The 16,426-nt window shown below is 43.9% G+C and overlaps 1 protein-coding gene across 1 annotated transcript in view; it reads right to left on the bottom strand.

The window, feature by feature from the left end:
* The window catches only part of LOC311137328 (uncharacterized protein), a 44,106-nt gene that overhangs the window by 11,872 nt on the left and 15,808 nt on the right, over positions 1 to 16,426 (bottom strand). Inside the window, exon 2 of the mRNA XM_084171768.1 lies at positions 6,670 to 7,393. Coding sequence (XP_084027894.1) covers positions 6,670 to 7,258 — 589 coding nt within the window. The 5' untranslated portion in view covers positions 7,259 to 7,393. The remainder of the gene's footprint in view (positions 1 to 6,669; positions 7,394 to 16,426) is intronic.

Genomic DNA, 16,426 nt, shown 5'->3' with positions numbered 1-16,426 from the left:
GTGTGTGTGCGTTCGTTCGTTCGAGCAAGTGTGTGAGTATGAGGATCATGTGCAGACAGACAGAGCTCTGTTTATCTGCAGGAATCAATGCTGCTAATTATCGACCTGCCCACAATTTGATGTGTGCAGGTCAATGGAGTGGGCTTCTGACGGCCAAGTCTCTGCGCTCTCTCTCTCTCTCTCTCTCTCTCTCTCTCTCTCATCTCCCCCCCCCCCCTCTCTCTCTCTCTCTCTCTCTGCGCCCTCTCTCCCTGCACCCTCTCTCCATGCACCCTCTCCCTACGCCCTCTCCCTCTCTGCCTGCGCCCTCTCCCTGTGCCCTCTCCCTCTCTCCCTGCACCCTCTCTCTTCCTCCTCTCCCTCTCCCTTCTCTCCCTCCTTTCTCTCCCTCTCCCTCCTCTCCCTCCGCCCTCTCCCTTCACCCTCTCCTTGCGTCCTCTCCCTGCGCCCTCTCCCTCTTCTCCCTGTTCTCCCTCCGCCTCCTCTCCCTGCCCCCCCCACACCCTCTAAATATCCCAGCAGATGGTGTTTGTCTCCAGAGGAGAAATCTGCTCCCTCACACAGAGGAAATACTCTGTCCTTGAGTACATAATGAGAGCCCTCTCCCCCTCTCCCCCTCTACATCTCTCGCTCACTCTAAACCTCACCCCATCTGTTCATAATTTAGTACAAAACTCAAAACAGATAATCAAAAAGGCAGTTGTTTCAAAACTCTAAACACATTTTCAATTGACTAAGTACAACACAAAATGTATAAAAGCTTAGATATTAATTTAGAATCCTCTAAATGTAATGAGATCTACAAGGACATTTTATTGATCTGCCAGTATTTTCATTTAGAGATTCCGGTAAACTCTTTGATGTTTCCTTTCATGTGTCCTACCAATTATTATTGGATTATTCACCATGGCAACCACTTGTTAGTATAAAAACAAACTTATTTCTAAGTTAGGTTGGCTTTCGTGGAGATCAGACCGTTTTTATTTGCAGGGATATTTGTGCGTTTTTGACCAAATACCACATGTATACTCTGTTTCATCATTAAACTCCTAGACTGGGCTTCTGTGTCTGTCATCACTCTTTGACCAGAGTGCAGTCCAGTATCCGTTTGCTCCCAGTGGCCTATCCACACATTAGAGAGCACCAGACTCCGTTTTACAAAATCATAGTCACCTTTTCACCAAACTTAATTAGTGTTTTATCTAGAAATACAATTAGTGTTTTATCTAGAAAGTATTTGCCTTTTTATATGATTCTCTTCTCTTTTGTTAAAATATATTACTTAATCCGACTGCTCTTAATTGACGATCACTTAAATGTTTGGTAAACCTACAGATTTTACATGTAAACTGGTTTGTCTACTAGAGATTTTGAGAAATACATTATGAAAATGTATGTCTGTGAAGTAGAAACATAAAAAGTATGATATATACTTGAATGTTAAGGCAGAACAGAGGTAGACAGACAAGTTCTACTGAAATAGCCCAGGACACAAGACAAGACAGAGGGCCTGAGATGGTATCTGACTATCTGTTCTTCTCCACACTGCTTGGTTTGGCTTATGTAACGTTAACAGCCATGTGTTAGTTAGACACAAAAAACAGGCCCCCTGTCCCATCGCCATGGGTTTGGGATGAACCCTGCATGGCTCTGCACTATGCACTCTGCACACACAGGCCTTTGATTGTCTCTGCCTCATCATATAACCACTGTGTTCAGATAGTCACGCTGCTCTCATAATAACTAGGAGACAGACAGACACTCAGTTCAATGCCCCTGGGGATCCATTCACAGCAGTATACAGTACCCACCTATACTATATTCCACACAATATAAAGTACACACTGTACAAATATTCAATACGTGATTCTACATGTGTGTGCGTGTGTGTGTGTGTGTGTGTGTGTGCATGTGTGTGTCTCTACAGCTCTTCTTTCACACCTGGCAGTGTGCTGCAAGGCTACATTCTGTCCATTCAGCAGATGAAAGTCCAATCTTCCAGGTGTCATTTATCTTCAAAGTGTAGTTGGAAATTCTTGCATTGGAAATTCAATTCACTTTCTGAATTGCCTGAATTGAAATGGAGTTGAGCCCAAACCCAGCTGCGTTGTGCTGTGCGGTGTTGTGTTATGCTTTGCAGTGCTATGTTATCATTAGCAGGGCTGTATGGCAGTGTAGTGGCAGTGTAGTGGCAGTGGGCCTCAGTGAGCGAGCTGCCTCTCTCAGCTGGCACTCTGTCACTGAGGCCTAATGAGTGGATTAAACCAGCACCTGGTTAGTGGACCAAGATAAGAGCATGCTGAGCTAATGAATATTCATTCAGAGTCAGTCGTACTGTAACTGTACACCACCAGCCAGGGAACCTGTGGAAATACTACATCACACTGACTCAGGCTCCATTCATGGGGTTTTCAGGTGTCATCTGAAGACTACTGAGTCACAGAGACTAGACCATAGAATTGCATATACAATCCTGTAGTAATAGGAACTAATAGGAACCACACACACACACACACACACACACACACTCATCAGGCCTTGTCCCAGCTTGACTTCAATACAGCCTGTCAGATAACATCAGAGACAAGTTGACACTAGAAACAAGGTCTCTTCAGCCACATGGCTATGTGTGTGTTTCCCAGGCTCTGCTTAGACAGGGCGCTAATCACTGGGTCATCATGACTGGGCTCAAACCAGGCCGTGTGCCAGGCACTGCCATTCCCAGCATGCCACACAATCTGATTATACCACAATGAGCCTCAAGCCCACTGGGCAGACTGCCACTGGTCAGTTCACACAGTCACACACAACACCAAGGCCACCCACATGCAATAGGCCCAAAAATGAGGGATTTTATTTTACAGAAGTGCCACTGCCGTGCAAGCCAATGTTTTGATTTATTACTAAAATGTATCACAGATGTGTTTGTGGATTAACTGGTAAATCAACCGGATGTATTAACCAGACGGTAATAAAAAAATGGCCTCTAATTTACTTGAGCATCCACTACAAATGTAGGTGAGCACAGCCCAAACAAGATTGCTTGTGCACACAGTGACACACATAGGACTGATCAGAGAATATAGCTCTAAGGATTCTGTCACAAATCTCCTGGGCTGGCTAGTGTAGTCTTTATTTTGGGGCATGTTTGAGGTGTGTAGGTGCTCCTGCCAGGTCCTGATTTTGCAGGTGAATGAGGTGGTTGTGTTTTGGTTTTGGTTTCAGTGCACGTGACTAAACTCCTGTGGTCCCTCTGCAGTGGGCGGCCCAGTTGGCTCTGGGCACCTGGCAGGCTGATCTGGATCTGTGTCTCAGAGGAGTCTGACCCAGTTAGGGGCTTTAATCCTGGCACACTCCCAGTCCAGCACCACATACAGCTCAGTAAGTATTACTGTAGTATTACGAGTCCTGCTTGGGTCACACTCTGTGCTGAAACGTCGACATCAAACAGTCTCAACTATATTTTATACAATATGTACCCATAGGGGATATACTTTACCTAGTGTAGCGCTGATCTTCATTATTTCACATGGACAATCCCATCAGCAGTTATGACTAAGGCATGTAGAGAACCACACTGTGGACTAGTAGTGTCGTGCTGAGATGAGGTGTGAGTCTGATTAGATTCCCTCTAAGCTGTAATCCTGTCCTCCTGTATGTTTGTCTGTCTGTGTCATTGAACACTCAGGTGTTCCCTGGCCAGTGGCCATTACCTAGCAGATCTAATAGGGTTACTGGATTCCACACTGCTAGGAACACAAGGAATTACTCTGCCCTCACTCACCTCTTCTACTGTCTCTCAGTGTTCTGTTAGGGTGTTAATGGCACAGCACCATAACACTTTCCACATGTGTGTGAGGATGTCATGGTGTTTTCACAATAACAGTCAATTTTCTTAGCAATGAGGTCAGGTGAATAAGGTGCAGCCAGGTGTTCATACAGTTGAAGTCGGAAGTTTACATACACTTAGGTTGGAGTCATTAAAACTCGTTTTTTCAACCACTCCACAAATTTCTTGTTAACAAACTATAGTTTTGGCAAGTCGGTTAGATCATCTACTTTGTGCATGACACAAGTAATTTTTCCAACAATTGTTTACAGACAGATTATTTCACTTATAATTCACTGTATCACAATTCCAGTGGGTCAGAAGTTACATACACTAAGTTGACTGTGCCTTTAAACAGCTTGGAAAATTCCAGAAAATGATGTCATAGCTTTAGAAGCTTCTGATAGGCTAATTTACATAATTTGAGTCAATTGGAGGTGTACCTGTGGATGTATTTCAAGGCCTACCTTCAAACTCAGTGCCTCTTTGCTTGACATCATGGAAAAATCAAAAGAAATCAGCCAAGACCTCAGAAAAAAAATGGTAGACCTCCACAAGTCTGGTTCATCCTTGGGAGCAATTTCCAAACGCCTGAAGCTACCACGTTCATCTGTACAAACAATAGTAAGCAAGTATAAACACCATGGGACCACGCAGCCGTCATACCGCTCAGGAAGGAGACGCGTTCTGTCTCCTAGAGATGAATGTACTTTGGTGCGAAAAGTACAACTCAATCCCAGAACAACAGCAAAGGACCTTGTGAAGATGCTGGAGGAAACAGGTACAACAGTATCTATATCCACAGTAAAACAAGTCCTATATCGACATAACCTGAAAGGCCGCTCAGCAAGGAAGAAGCCACTGCTCCAAAACCGCCATAAAAAAGCCAGACTACGGTTTGCAACTGCACATGGGGACAAAGATCGTACTTTTTGGAGAAATGTCCTCTGGTCTGATGAAACAAAAATAGAACTGTTTGGCCATAATGACCATCGTTATATTTGGAGGAAAAAGGGGGGCTTGCAAGCCGAAGAACACCATCCCAACCATGAAGCACGGGGGTGGCAGCATCATGCTGTGGGGTTGCTTTGCTGCAGGAGGGACTGGTGCACTTCACAAAATAGATGGCATCATGAGGAAGGAAAATTATGTGGATACATTGAAGCAACATCTCAAGGAAGTTAAAGCTTGGTCGCAAATGGTTCTTCCAAATGGACAATGACCCCAAGCACACTACCAAAGTTGTGGCAAAATGGCTTAAGGACAACAAAGTCAAGGTATTGTAGTGGCCATCACAAAGCCCTGACCTCAATCCTACAGAAAATGTGTGGGCAGAACTGAAAAGGCGTGTGCGAGCAAGGAGGCCTACAAACCTGACTCAGTTACACCAGCTCTGTCAGGAGGAATGGGCCAAAATTCACCCAACTTATTGTGGGAAGCTTGTGGAAGGCTACCCGAAACATTTGACCCAAGTTAAACAATTTAAAGGCAATGCTACCAAATACTAATTGAGTGTATGCAATCTTCTGACCCACAGGGAGGGAATGTGATGAAAGAAATAAAAGCTGAAATAAATCATTCTCTCTACTATTATTCTGACATTTCACGTTCTTAAAATAAAGTGGTGATCCTAACTGACCTAAGACAGGGAATTTTTACTAGAATTAAATGTCAGGAATTGTGAAAAACTGAGTATAAATGTATTTGGCTAAGGTGTATGTAAACTTCTGACTTCAACTGTATCTTCATAGTTCATTCACTCTCCCTGCACTACTCTCCATTTAATTTAATTTGATTAATTTAATTTGATTTAATTTTTTGATTTGACTTCATTGAAGAAAAGCCTATATACAACCCTGTCTGTCTGCGGTAAACAGACCAGATTAAAAACAACATCAGTGTGCGGACACTGAACTGTGAGTGGCAACCCACAATCCTCCTATCCTGACACAGAGACAACTATATACCTGGCTCTGGGCTTTAAGCCATGCATGTACACAGCTTCACTGTCCCTGGCCTGGATTAAAGCCTTGCGAGGATTGCTACAACCACGCCGCCTATCCATGCGCAAATTACATTTCCATTCCAGATTCTCTGCAGCCCAGAGAGTACTCCATCTGTTCACATTTGTGTGTGTGTGTGTTAATGTGAATGTGAATGTGTGTGTGTGTGTGTGTGTGTGTAGAAAGTCTACAGCCCCTTTAACTTTTTTTCACATTTTGTTGCCTTAAAATCTAAATAGGGATTCAATTAATATATACTTGTGTTGGGTGAGCTAGAGGTATTCCTGCATCACTGACAGACCCACAGACAGTACCACAGATAAACCCATGTTAATCTCTCCAGCTTTATCTTGGTCTCAGAGGATTTGTGGTAATTCTGTGTAGCTCCCTGGGTTCACGTCTTGGTTTTTGCCCTAGCTCTACACAGCTGATTAAAATAACCAACTCATCATCAAGCTTTGATAATTTGAATCCGCTTTGTAGTGCTAGGGCAAAAACCAAAACCAAAATGTCCCAGGACCGAGTTTGGGAAACCCTGGCTTAGAAGGACCTGAATGTGGTCTTATGGACAGAATAAAGACATCTGTGAATAGTTTATTTGTCTGTAAAATGGGTCACACGCAGAAATTTTTTCTATGGAGAATTATATGGAACTGTCTTTTCACATATATCTTTCTCTCATCTCTTGAGCCTTATGATAGAAACAGCCAGCCAGCAAGCCATCCATCCATCCAGCAAGCCAGACAGACAGACAGTTAACCAGCCAGACAACCAGATGGACAGACAGACCCCCTGCTCATCCAGACACCCACTGTCCAGGTCACCCATGTGTCTTACCTACAGCCGGAGCGTCATACTCATCCCCCAGCAGGATCTCTGGGGCGGAGTAAGCCAGCGAGCCACAGCTGGTCATAAGCATGGTCCCGGGCTTGAAGAGGTTGCTGAAGCCAAAGTCGGTCAGCTTGACTGTTCCCTGCTGCCTGAAGAAAACCACATTCTCTGGCTTGAGGTCTCGGTGCACCACGTGGAGCTGGTGACAGTAGGAGATGGACCGGACGATCTGGGCGAAGTGAACTTTAGCCGTGTCCTCGGCCACGCCACCCTCATGACGCAGGATGTAGTCATACATGTCCCCTCCGTCGCCCAGCTCCAGGATAAGGTAGAGCTTGGTGGCGGTGTCGATGACCTCGTAGAGCCGCACCACGTTGGGGTGCTGCACCAGCTTCATACAGCGCACCTCCTGCAGCAGGTGGCCTGTCGCCATGGCGTCCAGTTTGGTCTTGTCAATCACCTTGACCGCCACCAGCTGGCCTGTGAAGACGTGGCGGGCCAGCTTGACCACGGCGAAGTGGCCTTTCCCCAGCGTGCGATCCAGGTCGTAGAGGCCGGCGATCTTGCCCTCGTAGCCACTCTTGGAAGCAGCCATATCTGGGTGGAGCGGGGCGAGGGCGGGGTGAGGGGAGTGGTGTGTTGGTGCTGGAGACAGTCTCAGTCTGGATGAGGGGTCTCGGTATGAAGAGAGGGAGGGCTGGGCTGGAGGCTCTCTCTACTGATGCATTACCTGGACAAACAGAGCGATGGGAAACACAGTCAGTACTTCATATCAAACAAGATGGAGGAGGGGTTTTATTGTCCAGATTGGTATGGGAGATGTGGTGTTTGAAATACTATAAAAATCACTATGATCCTAACAACATCACAATGTACTGCAATTTCTTCAGCCCTGCAGTCTGTTGCAGGCAGCTATGTTCCTTATTAAAGTTTGATTGCTCAGATCAGTGGTACAGACAGTGCTCAGTGGGTGGTCTGCCAAAATAAAGGCTCCACTGACAGATTTACCATTTAACATTACAGTACTGCTATGGTGACAACACACATTAAACAACTTTCATGAAGCAATTCATTGTATAGGCCTTATGCCTACAGATCTCACATACGGGCAATTCTACACCAGCGAAAAACATTTTTGGTATCTCAGATTATTCTGATATATAAACTTAATTTAAGTTTTTGTCATTTAGCAGATGCTCTTATCCAGAGCGACTTACAGTAGTGAATCCATACATTTACGTACTGGTCCCCCATGGGAATCAAACCCACAACGTTGCCATTGCAAGCGCCATGCTCTACCAACTGAGCTACACGGGAGGAAGGATGTTTGAAATGCTTTTACATTTGTATCACAAACAATCATTTTTGGGGGGTATTGCCATGTTAGGCCCTTCTTAGACCTACTGTACACAGTGCATTCGGAAGGTATTCAGACCCCTTGACTTTTTCCACATTTTGTTATGTTACAGCCTTATTCTAAAATGGATTAAAAAACAAAAAAACATCAATCTACATTTACATTTTAGTCATTTAGCAGACGCTCTTATCCAGAGCGACTTATAGTTAGTGAGTGCATACGTTTTTCATACACACTCTACACACAACAGGTTTTTAGAATTTTTTGCAAATGTATTAAATATAAAAAACTGAAACCGAGACAGGATTGTGTTGAGGCACAGATCTGGGGAAGGGTACCAAAATTGTTCTGCAGCATTGAAGGTCCCCAAGAACACAGTGGCCTCCATCATTCTTAGATGGAAGAAGTTTGGAACCACCAACACTCTTCCTAGAGCTGGCCGCCCGGCCAAACTGAGCAATTGGGGGAGAAGGGCTTTGGTCAGGGAGGTGACCAAGAACCCGATGTTCCTCTGTGGAGATGGGAGAACCTTCCAGAAGGACAACCATCTCTGCAGCACTCCACCAATCAGGCCTTTATGGTAGAGTGGCCAGACGGAAGCCACTCCTCAGTAAAAGGCACATGACAGCCTGCTTGGAGTCTGCCAAAAGGCACCTAAAGGACTCTCAGACCATGAGAAACAAGAATCTCTGGTGTGAAGAAACCAAGATTGAACTCTTTGGCCTGAATGCCAAGCATCACGTCTGGAGGAAACCAGGCACTATCCCTACGGTGAAGCATGGTGGTGGCATCATCATGCTGTGGGGATGTTTTTCAGTGGCAGGGACTGGGAGACTAGTCAGGATCGAGGGAAAGTTGAACGGAGCAAAGTACAGAGAGATCCTTGATGAAAACCTGCTCCAGAGTGCTCAGGACCTCAGACTGGGGCGAAGGTTCACCTTCCAACAGGACAACGACCCTAAGCACAAAGCCAAGACAACGCAGGAGTGGCTTCAGGACAAGTCTCTGAATGTCCTTGAGTGGCCCAGCCAGAGCCCGGACTTGAACCTGATCGAACATCTCTGGAGAGACCTGAAAATAGCTGTGCAGCGACGCTCCCCATCTAACCTGACAGAGCTTGAGAGGATCTGCAGAGAACAATGGGAGAAACTCCCTAAATAAAGGTGTGCCAAGCTTGTAGCATCATACCCAAGAAGACTCAAGGCTGTAATCGCTGCCAAAGGTGCTTCAACAAAGTACTGAGTAAAGGGTCTGAATATTTCCGTTTTTTATTTGTAATAGATTTGCAAACATTTCTAAAAACCCGTTTTTGCTTTGTCATTATGGGGTATTGTGTGTAGATTGATGAGGGAAAAAAATAATTGTATCTATTTTAGAATAAGGCTGTAACGTAACAAAATGTAGAAAAGTGAAGGGGTCTGAAAACTTTCCGAATGCACTGTATATGCCTCCTGTAAGACCATATGATCTGTGAACAATACATGATACAGAAAACATATTGGTGTCATTATACTCTTTATAGTGTTCTCTCAAATATGGAGCATGTCTAGATTCTGAAATATAAAATGTTCACATTCATTTATTCAACATTAACAATATTAATATTGATATTTCAAAACTACCTTTTTTGATTTTGTTTATTTTAGACATATTGTCTGTAACAACATACTCTTCAAATTAGTGTTGTCACGATACCAGTATCGCGATACTACAATAACAGATTTTCCACTAATTAGACTTAAATTTATCCCCATTGAGTCTGTGTCTGTGCCTCGATCTAGGTTGGGCAAAACTAAAAATGGTGGTGTTCGCTTTAGCAATCTCACTGGAATAAAGACCTCCTCCATTCCTGTCATTATTGAAAGAGATTGTGATATCGCACATCTCAAAATAGGGCTACTTAATGTTAGATCCCTCACTTCCAAGGCAGTCATAGTCAATGAACTAATCACTGATCATAACCTTGATGTGATTGGCCTGACTGAAACATGGCTCAAGCCTGATGAATATACTGTGTAAAATTAGGCCTCTCCACCTGGTTACACTATTGACCATATCCCCCACGCATCCCACAAAGGCGAAGGTGTTGCTAACATTTACGACAGCAAAAAAAAAATACAAGGAGTGCGTTTTTGTGTTTTGAGCTTCTAGTCATGAAATCTATGCAGCCTACTCAATCACTTTTTAAAGCTACTGTTTACAGGCCTCCTGGCCATATACAGCGTTCCTCAGTGAGTTCCCAGAATTCCTATCGGACCTTGTAGTCATGGCAGATAATATTCACATTTTTGGTGACTTCAATATTCACATGGAAAAGTCCACAGACCCACTCCAAAAGGCTTTCGGAGCCATCATCGACTCAGTGGGTTTTGTCCAACATGTCTCCGTACCTACGCATTGCCACAGTCATACCCTGAATCTAGTTTTGTCCAGTGGAATAAATATTGTGGATCTAAATGTTTTTCCTCATAATCCTGGACTATCGGACCACCATGTTATTATGTTTGCAATCGCAACAAATAATCTGTTTAGACTCCAAACCAGGATTATCAAAAGTACATTTAACCTTGCGTAATACCCTAGATGCAGTCACACCCCTAAAAACAACAAAATATTTGTCACAAGAAATTAGCTCCCTGGTATACAGAAAATACCCGAGCCCTGAAGCAAGCTTCCAGAAAATTGGAACGGAAATGGCGCTCCACCAAATTGGAAGACTTCCGACTATCTTGGAAAGACAGTACCGTGCAATATCGAAGAGCCCTCACTACTGCTCGATCAGCCTATTTTTCGAACCTAATTGAGGAGAATAAGAACAATCCTAAATGTATTTTTGATAATGTCGCAAAGCGAACTAAAAAGCAGTATTCCCCAACAGAGGATGGCTTTCACTTCAGCAGTGATGAATTCATGAACTTCTTAGACGAAAAGATCATGATCACTAGAAAGCAAATTACAGACTCCTCTTTGAGTCTGCGTATTTCTCCAATGCTCAGTTGTCCTGAGTCTGCACATAACTGCCAGGACCTAGGATCAATGAAGACACTCAAGTTTTTTAATCATGTATCTCTTGACACATTCACGAAAATAGTCATGGCCTCTAAACCTTCCAGCTGCATACTGGACCCTATTCCAACTAAACTACTGAAATACCTACTTCATGTGCTTGGCCCTCCTATGTTGAACATAATAAATGGCTCCCTATCCTCCGGATGTGTACCAAACTCACTAAAAGTTGGCAGTAATAAAGCCTCTCTTGAAAAAGCCAAATCTTGACCCGGAAAATGTAAAACAAATATTGGCCTATGTCAAATCTCCCATTCCTCTCAAAGAAAATGTGAAAGCTGTTGCGCAGCAACTCACTGCCTTCCTGAAGACAAAAAATGTATACAAAACACTTCAGTCTGGTTTTAGACCCCATCATAGTACTGAGACTGCACTCGTGAAGGTGGTAAATTACCTTTTAATGGCTTCAGACCAAGGCTCTGCATCTTTCCTCGTGCTCCTAGACCTTAGCGCCACTTTTGACACCATCGATCACCACATTCTTTTGGAGAGATTGGAAACCCTAAATGGTCAATGCGGACAAGTTCTTACCTGGTTTAGATATTATCGGTCGTAAAGATATGTTTGTCTTTGTGGATGGTTTGTCCTCTGGTGTTCCTTAATGTTTCATTTTAGGACCACTATTGTTTTCACTATATATTCTACCTCTTGATGATGTCATTTGGAAACACAATGTCAACTTTCACTGCTATGCGGATGACACACAGCTGTACATTTCGATGAAACATGGTGAAGCCCCAAAATTGCCTACCCTGGAAGCCTGTGTTTCAGACATAAGGATGTGGATGGAGGCAAATGTTTTAATTTTAAACTCGGACAAAACAGAGATGCTAGTTCTTGGTCCCAAGAAACAAAGAGATCTGCTGTTTGATCTGACAATTAATCTTGATGGTTGTACAGTCGTCTCAAATAAAACTGTGAAGGACCTTGCCTTTCCCCTGGACCCTGATCTCTCTTTTGATGATGATATCAAGAATATTTCAAGGGCAGCTTTTTTCCATCTTCGTAACATTACAAAACCCAGAAACCTTTTGTCCAAAAATTATGCAGAAAAGCTAATCCATGCTTTTGTCACTTCTAGATTAGACTACTGCAATGCTCTCCTCTCGGGATACCCGGGTAAAGCACTTCAGTTAGTGCTAAATACGGCTGCTAGAATCTTGACTAGTACCATTTCATCATATTACTCCAGTGCTAGCCTCGCTACACTGGCTTCCTGTTAAGGCTAGGGCTGATTTCAAGGTAGATGCTAATCTACAAAGCATTACATGGACTTGCTCCTACCTATCTCTCCGATTTGGTCCTGCCGTACATACAGTGCATTCGTAAAGTATTCAGACACCTTGACATTTTTTATTCAGACACCTTGATTTGTTACGTTACAGCCTATTTTAAACTTGATGAAATTGTTTTTTTTCCCCTCAACACTCTACACACAATACCCCATAATGACAAAGCAAAAACAGGTTTGTAGACATTTTTGCAAATTTATAAAATAAAAAAAACAGAAATATCAAATACATTAGTATTCAGACCCTTTACTCTGTACTTTGTTGAAGCACCTTTGGCAGCGATTACAGCCATGAGTCTTCTTGGGTATGACGCTACAAGATTGGCACACCTTTATTTCAGAGTCTGTCTCATTCTTCTCTGTAGATCCTCTCAATCTATGTCAGGTTGGTGTGGAGCGTCGCTGCATAGCTATTTTCAGGTCTCTCCAGAGATGTTAGATCGGGTTCAAGCCCGGGCTCTGGCTGGGCCACTCAAGGACATTCAGAGACTTGTCCCGAAACCACTCCTGCGTTGTCTTGGCTTTATGCTTAGGGTCGTTGTCCTGTTGGAAGGTGAACCTTCGCCACAAGTCTGAGGTCCTGAGTGCTCTGGAGCAGGTTTTCATCAAGGATCTCTCTGTACCTTGCTTCATTCATCTTTCCCTCGATCCTGACTAGTCTCCCAGTCCCGGCCGCTGAAAAACTTCCCCACAGCATGATGCTGCCACCACCATGCTTCACCGTAGGGATAGTGCCAGGTTTCCTCCAGACATGACGCTTGGCATTCAGGCCAAAGAGTTCAATCTTGGTTTCATCAGACCAGAGAATCTTGTTTCTCATGGTCTGAGAGTCCTTTAGGTGCCTTTTGGCAGACTCCAAGCAGGCTGTCATGTGCCTTTTACTGAGGAGTGGCTTCCGTCTGGCCACTCTACCATAAAGGCCTGATTGGTCGAGTGCTGCAGAGATGGTTGTCCTTCTGGAAGGTTCTCCCATCTCCACAGAGGAACTCTGGAGCTCTGTCAGGGTGACCATTGGGTTCTTGGTCACCTCCCTGACCAAGGCCCTTGTCCCTCGATTGCTCAGTTTGGCCGGGCGGCCAGCTCTAGGAAAAATCTTGGTGGTTCCAAACTTCTTTAAGAATGATGGAGCCCACTGTGTTCTTGGGGACATTCAACGCTGCAGAAATGTTTTGGTACCCTTCCCCAGATCTGTGCCTCGACACAATCCTGTCTCGGAGCTCTACGGACAATTCCTTCGACCTCATGGCTTGGTTTTTGCTCTGACATCCACTGTCAACTGTGGGACCTTATATAGACAGGTGTGTGCCTTTCCAAATCATATCCAATCAATTGAATTTACCACAGGTGGACTCCAATCAAGTTTTAGAAACATCTCAAGGATGATCAATGGAAACAGGATGCACCTGAGCTCAATTTCGAGTCTCAAAGCAAAGAGTCTGAATACTTATGTAAATAAGGTATTTCAGTTTTCTTTTCTTTTATACATTTGCAAAAAATAATCTGTTTTTCGCTTTGTCATTATGGGTTATTGTGTGTAGATTGATGAGGATTTGTATTTATTTAAACCATTTTAGAATAAGGCTGTAACGTAACAAAATATGGAAAAGGGGAAGGGGTCTGAATACTTTCCGAATGCACTGTACCTACACGTACGCTACGGTCACAAGACGCAGGCCTCCTTATTGTCCCTAGAATTTCTAAGCAAACAGCTGGAGGCAGAGCTTTCTCCTATAGAGCTCCATTTATATGGAATGGTCTGCCTATCCATGTGAGAGACACATACTCGTTCTCGACATTTAAGTATTTCCTGAAGACTCATCTCTTCAGTAGGTCCTATGATTGAGTGTGGTCTGGCCCAGGGGTGCGAAGGTGAATGGCAAGGCACTTGAATGACGAACCACCCTTGCTGTCTCTGCCTAGCCGGCTCCCTTCTCTCCACTGGCATTCTCTTCCTTTGACCCTATTACAGAGGCTGAGTCACTGGCTTACTAGTGCTCTTCAATGCCGTCCCTAGGAAGGGGTGCGTCACGTCATGCTAGGCTTTTGTGCGCTATCCTCGACTTGAGTGGGTTGAGTCACTGAGGTGATCTAAATGTCCGGTCTTGCGCCCCCTCGGGCTCGTGCGGTGGAGAAGATCTTCATGGGCTATAGTCAGCCTTATCTCAGGGTAGTAAATTGGTGCTCTGTTGATATCCCTCTAATGGTGTGGGGGCTGTGCTTTGCCAACGTGGGTGGGGTTATATCCTGCCTGGTTGGCCCTGTCCGGGGGTATCGTCGTACGGGGCCACAGGTGTCCCCAGACCCCGCGTGTCGGGGGCTAGGGTCAATCAGTCTTATCTGGTGTCGTGTGTGAAGTTAAGTGAATCTCTCTCTCTCTCTCTCTCTCTCTAACTGACATTTACTATTGAGGTGCTGACCTGTTGCACCCTCTACAACCACTGTTTTAAACCATCTGCTAAATGACACCTCAACTGTGATAATTTTTTTACCCTGCTACGTACTCTTATAATCTCCACCCAGCCCTGCCAGAAGAGGACTGGCCACCCCTCAGAGCCTGGTTCCTCTCTAGGTTTCTTCAGGGGTTCCTGCCTTACCAGGGACTTTTTCCTAGCCATTGTGCTTCTACAGCTGCATTGCTTGCTGTTTGGGGTTTTAGGCTGGGTTTCTGTATAAGCACTTTGTGACATCTGCTAATCTAAAAAGGGCTTTATAAATAAATGTGATTGATTGCTAAAAACGTACTTTATGTAAAATTGTGAGTGCTATAGCTTGCTAAATAAACAAAGGTATCTCGCGATACTGATATCGTGACAACCCTACTTCAAACATGTAACATTTCCAGAGTGGGCTCTGTGGTACTTTAAATGATATGACCCATTTTATCCATAGAAATTGACATTTTAGGTAATTAACCAATCACAGCCCTCCTTTAGGATTGCACATTCAGCAAGTCACCAGCAGAGGGAGTTCCCTTTGAATCCATTTTCCCATTCACTGTGTTGGTTGTGTCCAAAATATTTTCTGGGAATCTCAGATTGTTCTGGCAATTCTCAAATAGGAACTTCATTGGGAGAAAGAATGTTTTTTTGTTGTTGTTTTTTTGTCATTTAGCAGACGCTCTTATCCAGAGCGACTTACAGTTAGTGAGTGCATACATTTGTACCACCATTTTTTTTTTGAAAATCATGATGGAAGTGGGCTATTTTAGGCCCTTTTTAGATCTATACATGCCTCCTTTAAGACCCTATGATCTATGAACAGTATTGCCCATACAATACTAGCAGAATCACCCTTTACAATCTTTAAACTAATTTTAGAAGTCATAGCGGCCATAGTCACCATATATCCAATAGAGACATTTAGCTTCAGAACTGTTGCCAAAATTTCCTGGCTGCATTTCATTCTCATTTACAGTTTCTCACACAGGCTGTCCCGCCAATGAACCCACACAGAGGGAGTGCGTGTGTGTACGTTCTTGTACAGTACATAGTGATCTGACTGACAGGTTAGGGAAGTGTTCCTTCCTATAAACAGAAGGGAGTGGAAGCAGGAGGCAGGTGGCCTCATCGACCTCTGTCTAACAAACACAGACAGTTGAACAACATAAACTTGAACTACAAAAAACTACAACAACAAAAAATCATTTTTTTGTAACACCTTACGACATAAAACAATCTCATGGCATCATAAACAACCCAGCACAAACAGTATAAGTACACCTCTGTGCCTCACAAGTTACAACCCACTGGGCAAAAAATGGTGATGACATTGAATCAACGTGGAAAACTGATTGGATTTGCAAAAAGTCATCAACGTAAGGGCATTTCGTAATTTTTTTTCACCCAACTTTTAACCTAATGACATGGTGATATTTTTGTTGATTTCATGTTGAATTCACGTTAGTTAACAACTTAACCAAATGTAAATCAAAACTAGATGTTTAACTGACTTCTGTGACCAGTGTGAACTGTCCAAGAATCCCAGAGGACTGTGGAAGGAAACAGGAAGCGAGGCAGAAAGAACAACAGAACAGGCGTCCCTATAGGTAT

Source organism: Coregonus lavaretus (assembly GCF_964263955.1).
Source record: "Coregonus lavaretus genome assembly, chromosome: 11".
Taxonomy (NCBI): Eukaryota; Metazoa; Chordata; class Actinopteri; order Salmoniformes; family Salmonidae; genus Coregonus; species Coregonus lavaretus.
This window is presented reverse-complemented; position numbering and strand designations above follow the sequence as displayed.